Source organism: Sinocyclocheilus anshuiensis, unplaced genomic scaffold (genome assembly GCF_001515605.1).
Source record: "Sinocyclocheilus anshuiensis isolate Anshui unplaced genomic scaffold, SAMN03320099.WGS_v1.1 scaffold1306, whole genome shotgun sequence".
NCBI lineage: Eukaryota > Metazoa > Chordata > Actinopteri > Cypriniformes > Cyprinidae > Sinocyclocheilus > Sinocyclocheilus anshuiensis.
The window spans coordinates 474013-479779 of NW_015558625.1; the positions used below are offsets into that span (position 1 = coordinate 474013).

Here is a 5767-nt window from a genome sequence, read left to right on the forward strand (position 1 = left end):
AAAACCCTTTTGTTGGAATATATGGTTGTGTTTAAATGGTTGTCAACAGAGAAAGATGTACCCAAAATGTTGTCATTGTCATCTACCCGCAGGATGTAGCTTTTAAAATGTTTTATTTCTCTGTTTAACCCATAAAAAAAAAAAAAAACATTCCACAGAATTACACACATTTCCATAAAAAAAATGCTCATAAAGCTCATAAAATGTAAAACAGATTTAATTTAGGCCCAACTATGATTTAAACTACATCACACATAGGCTGTGTATTTTTAATTCTCATGGCCTGCTTTGGTCTTTCTGTGATGCGTGCCTGCATTATGAACTAGCTAGGCCTATATGATTGCTGGCAAAGAGAGTGAGGCAAGCCTAATGTATTAGACTTGTCTTTATCAAACAGATTTTGTTCTTCTGTCGTTGCAGCATTGGACATGGTGTTTTTAATGTGCGCTCCTCTCTGCAAACCCTGACGTTCAACCTACTGCGGGGGAAAGCCTGGCAGTAAGGGCTTAATAAGGTGAGGACTCTCCATCCAGCACCCAAATCCCAAAACCTTCTCATGTCCTGTTGAGGTGTTTTGGCTAATGAGGAACCCAGAGATGCCCATTACAGCATGAAAGAGCCCTGGGCAAGGCGTACGCCCGAATTAAACCAAGCACACTTTCATTATTGCATATCGCTCTTTTGGAGGATGATTGCAGCTTGCTGATTTTCCCCACCACACTGCACCGTTGTCCCAGGTCTTCCGGTGTCTAGTGGAAGAGAGGACTTGAGATGGCAAGGGGTCCCGTTTAAAGAAACTCCTGGATTGTAGAATAAGAGGTTGCATGCTACACAGCCCACTGCCACCAATGGATGCCAAGTTGCGAGAAGATCTATTCTGCAGGTATGTGGCGTCTTTGGAGAATCGGCTTGAGAAGGGAGCCGGTGAAGGAGGAGGAGGAGCCAAGACCGAGGAGGCACTGATTTCTACTGCAACAGCACTGCTTGGCTCATACCAGCCCGATCCAGGGCAGCGCTTTCGCATGGTTCGATTCTATGAAATGGCTGAGAACTCCCTGAGGACTCAGAGAAGCGCAAACTTGCGGACATTGGAGATGGCCTTTGCGACGCTGGAAACCATCTGTTCCAACTTGCTGCTCTTTCCTTGGAAGAAAGAGTTCCGTTGCATAAAGGTGAGTCAACGGATTAAAGGATTCATTGTTGTTTTTTTCCATGGAGCACAAAGGGAATGACCTTTCAGTAGGGCTGGACGATTCATCGAACCGTAAACGAATGTAATTTTCCCATGTCGGTTATATTGTTTTTTTTTTAATCCTATTAATACTTTTCCCTTAAAAAGATACTTACCGCGTGTGTAGTTGTGCTCGCATCTTTTGCAGTGTCTCGCAAAAGAATTTAAACCTTTACACACAGTGCCTCTCATTAATGTCGGTTCCAAAACAGTGGACCAATCAGAAGACCCTGGAGGTGGGGCAAGCTTTTGTTTACAGTAGCAGGTTGGCATGGCAAGTTTTTGTATTTGAGGGCAACATGGCGGAGTAGGCATTCTGCCCTGCACTTTCATAAAAAAAAAATAATAATAATTTTTATGTGCTGCGTCTCTCAGTTTTAGATGCAAAGATGTGTTCTGTGTGAATGGCCAGTAAGAACCTAGAGTAAATACTTGTGCTTATAGCGTGATACCACAAGATCACTGAGATGGTGCCCTGCTCTTTCTCTTAATCAGCAGTGTTATATTTACATTCATTATTTAAAACATTTGTTTACAGGAGATGCAAGTTATTATTTTCTACTTTTCACAATGCATTATTTAAAATAATATTAATTTAGGTCATATCGCCCAGCCCTACGTTTCAGTGAGAAGTCTGTAGTTTCAGCGGGACTGCACTGCATTCTGGGGTTAATTATTCAGCCTTCTATTAAAACCTTTCTAGTTCATGAATGTGAAAAAATGAATTTAATCTTTGCTTTTGAGAGTGTAATGACTGTTCTTTCACTCTTACAGACGTTCACGGGGCCGTATGTGTACCAACTGCAGTCAGTGATATGCGACGCCGACTTGCGTTCGCTGCTGCGTACCATGGGCTATTCAAGAGACCAGGAATTGCAGTACCACGTTAGGGACCATCCTGGTGGAGCCTCCCACCTCCGGCAGCTCGCCTTCGAACTGCTTCTCGCCCAGGCTGAATGCCGTCTGCTCGGCGAGGTGGTGTCCATGTCTCGGGGCTTTGCCTCGGAGCTGGAGGCCATGGAGGTGAGGAGGAACACCAGAGAAGATGCGGCAGGGTGCGCCGACGCCCTCCGCCGACGAGACAGCCTTACAGGAGACTTGTCCCGCCTGTCGGTGCGGCCGGTGGATATCGACCGCACTCACCTAAGGCGAAGCGGCCGGCCGTCCAAGTCGGTGGATGTAACAGACAGCGCAGGACATTGGCACCAAGCCAGCAAGCCAGTGCTAAAGGCCTCGCTCAGCCTGCGCAAAGAGCCACTGTTCGTCGACACGGAAGAAGACTTGAAGGATGAAATCATCCGACCGAGCCCTTCTCTTTACCCTGTGGCGGCGCCGCCCTCTTACAGCCCAGTGGCTGACTTCTTCCCGATTCAGTCGCCCCCGTCTGAGCCATACTCCTACCACTTGTCCTCCCTGGATGAGGTGGACTTGTACACTGAACGGGGTTTGGGTGGCCACCAGACGCCCTCTAGGCCACAGAGCCGGGAGCCTCGAGAGTCCCGGGACAGTTGGGTTCTGAAGGGACATGTGATGAAGTGCCAGGGCTGCGGCATGGGCTGTCCTTCACTTTCCTCTTGCCAGAGGTGCGACATGATCTTGTGTTCGTCCTGCCATGCAGTGGAACCGGCGCCTTGTTGCGGCTTCCAGGATTACACTAAAACTTCCCGCCCTTTGGATGGCTACATGCCCATCAAGGAGAAGTTGTCGGTCTACTCCAACGCTCACTCGCACACTCACCCTCACCCGTTTCCCCACGCTCAGTCCCACTCGCTGTTGCTGGACAAAGCTGTGATGAGCACCAAGCTGTTTCCCAGTAAACCCGTGGGTTCGGGCAGCAGTCCGGTGGTCAGCTCCATCAGCAGTGGGGGTGAGCGGCTGAGTGTGGGCGGCTCCCGCTGTGGCTTTTGCAACAAGCCAGGGGCCTCTCACACCTGTGTGAACTGCTCCAAGGTGTCATGTGAGATGTGCATGAGCCTTTACGGCAGTGATGTGTGCACCCGCAAAAATCCTCATCATAACTTTGTGCCCAATCATCAGCTCAATTTCAAGTCCAGCACCATATCCCACCTCGTGTATCGATAGACCAGGAACACAGCTGTGCACTACACCTCTGTTGATCTTTTTATCTCTGCTTTTTCCACCCTTGTTTTTTTTTTGTTTTTTTTTAACTCTTCCTGCTTCCTTTCTCAGTTGGCAGTTGTTTGGTTTTGGTCATGTGATCTTGCAGTGCATTTCCTGTCCCTCAGTAGTTCTACGTTATCAAGGAAAACAAAAAAAGTCGTTTGACCGGAGAATTCCATTCAGTATCAATGCTTGTTAACTTGAAAAGTAACCATGCAGCGCATAGAAACTGTGAATGTTTAGCAGAGACTTCAAACCCTGCAATTGAATCGAGTAAGTTGGAACTTCTCAAACTTGAACAAAAGAAAAAAATTAAAAAATAACATTACACTGGAAGTAAATAGTATATATTTTGAATTGTGAATCTATCGATCTATGTAAGACTATCGCTCTCATGGTGGGGTGGTTTTCCCAGTTGAATGGGGCTTCAGTTGTGAATTTGTATCAGAATTCTAGTTGCTGTTAAGTCACTATATTGAGTCCTCTGACAAGAAATGCCTTGTGGGTTTAACCCCTAAGAAGTCAGCCTACGCTGTTCAAAATGCTGCTGTTGAAAGTAAAACCAGGAGGGGGCGCTCCTGGCCTCTAACATGCTTTGCAAGCACCATGAAACTTCATGCACATAACTGTTGATTATGTCAGTATATTTATATAATTTTTCCTCTGTCCAGTTTTCCTTTACATTGTTTTAACCTGTTAAGATGTTAAGTCTAGAGAATAATTTAATATTTTGCTACGCTGACTGTCATGAGAAACAATTATTATTATTATTGTTTTGTTAATTCATTGTACAATACATTTATGGTGGTGTTTGCATACAGTGATAAACTAAAGTGTTACTACTGGGTGAGTGTCACAGAGGATTTTATGGGTCATATTTCACCGCACAATCCAAAGAAGATGTGATATTTTACAAAGAGAAAACAAGATTCTCATTACTGCAGATACAGTGTTGAAACTCATACTTTATGATCCAGAATGTTTTTATGTAATATAAAATAAAAATGAGGATAAACTAAATTCAGTACAACAAATACTACTACAATGTATTCTTACTGTAGTATTTATAAATGTTCTATTCACACACGTGTTATGAGAATTAGAACCTGTCAAAATTAATTTCCTTTATGCAAAATATTTTTTCTTGCTGTTTTTATTTTTATTTTTTATTATGGGGTAAAATATGACTTGGACATGTTTTTGTGACATTCACCCTAATTGGCCTGATTTGTATTATTCCCTGAAGATAACACTAATTATATATATGTTTCCTTTTTTTTTCTGCAACTACTAAATTTATTTATTTATTTTTTAATTTGTGTGTCTGTTCCAACAGAACAAAGGCAGTATATCATTCTGTCTACATCTCCTTAATTTCAGAGACTTTTGAACCTGCTCTCCCTGCTGCCTTGGGTAACCTTTCCAGTCACCTGAAGGCTGCACTTAATGCAGGACTCGATGCTTAATGTCTGTACGCAGCATAAAGCGAGGGCCAAAACATCTGTCAGGGAAACAGAAACTAGCACAAGACATAAAGATGGCATGTTCTTACGAAGTAACGTCAGTACGTGTTTTTGATTTAGTGGAATGAGTGTTAATGGTACTAAACAGCAGCCAGGAATAATCTGATTGGATTTTACACTCATGTGACAGCATGGTTAACCAATCAAACTGTAATGTGCCAAACACCCTCAGGCTGTGAAGACAGAACCTGCTCATCTCTGCGTGGTAACTGAGCCATTTCAAAGTGTTTTAACCCCGAGTGATGGATAACCTGTGTGTGACTAAGCCACTTTCTCTCTCACGCCCATCAGTTCTCATCATACCCTGTTTAATGGGTTTGTGTGGTGATTTCACTAGAGATGAACTGATGAGTGTGTTGACCCTCCATACACTGCTCCTGGTTTCCGCTGTCCATGAAGCAGCATTCACTTCTGCAGAGGTCAGATCTCTGTCTGGCAAACAAGTTTGATCTTCAACGGAGGCGTGGTGGGGCAAAGGGGCTGGTGGAACGGGGTAAGGTGTTAGCCAAAAAGTGTGTCAGCAAAAGTATAATCCTATAATTATATAAATTAATTAAAAGCGATGATTTTATAAAATAATTTCAAAAATAAAGTTCTACAAAAAAAGCGCTGCCTTTGGTGTTTGAGTTTTGGATAAAACATGAGCTAACAACTCACTGAATCACCACAACTCTTACAGGAGGGAGAGGGAGAGAGAGAAATGTTAAACAGCAGTTTATGAGTGAAACATCTACTGGTTAAGCATAATCACACTTTAAACACCACTTTGGGGAAGGATGTTTACTCTGGTGAATTTTACAGACTGCATGTAGCACTACACTTCAAGTGACATGCATTAGGTTTCTACAGTGATGCACATACAAAGGTTCAAGATTGATTTATCAGATATCCA

The 5767-nt window shown here is 43.5% G+C and overlaps 1 protein-coding gene across 3 annotated transcripts in view; it reads left to right on the forward strand.

Annotated features, from left to right (window-relative positions):
• LOC107680738 (spermatogenesis-associated protein 2-like) overlaps nt 1-5132 on the forward strand; it is a 6570-nt gene extending 1438 nt beyond the window's left edge. For 2 of the 3 annotated variants that reach the window (XM_016476785.1, XM_016476784.1), the window contains exons 2-3: nt 421-1172; nt 2006-3813. In XM_016476785.1, coding sequence (XP_016332271.1) covers nt 825-1172; nt 2006-3313 — 1656 coding nt within the window. In that variant the 5' untranslated portion in view covers nt 421-824 and the 3' untranslated portion in view covers nt 3314-3813. Of the gene's footprint in view, nt 1-420; nt 1173-2005; nt 3814-4688 lie in introns of those variants that run through there. The other variant, XR_001633178.1, reaches the window with a different exon arrangement.
• The last annotated feature ends 635 nt before the right edge of the window (nt 5133-5767 follow it).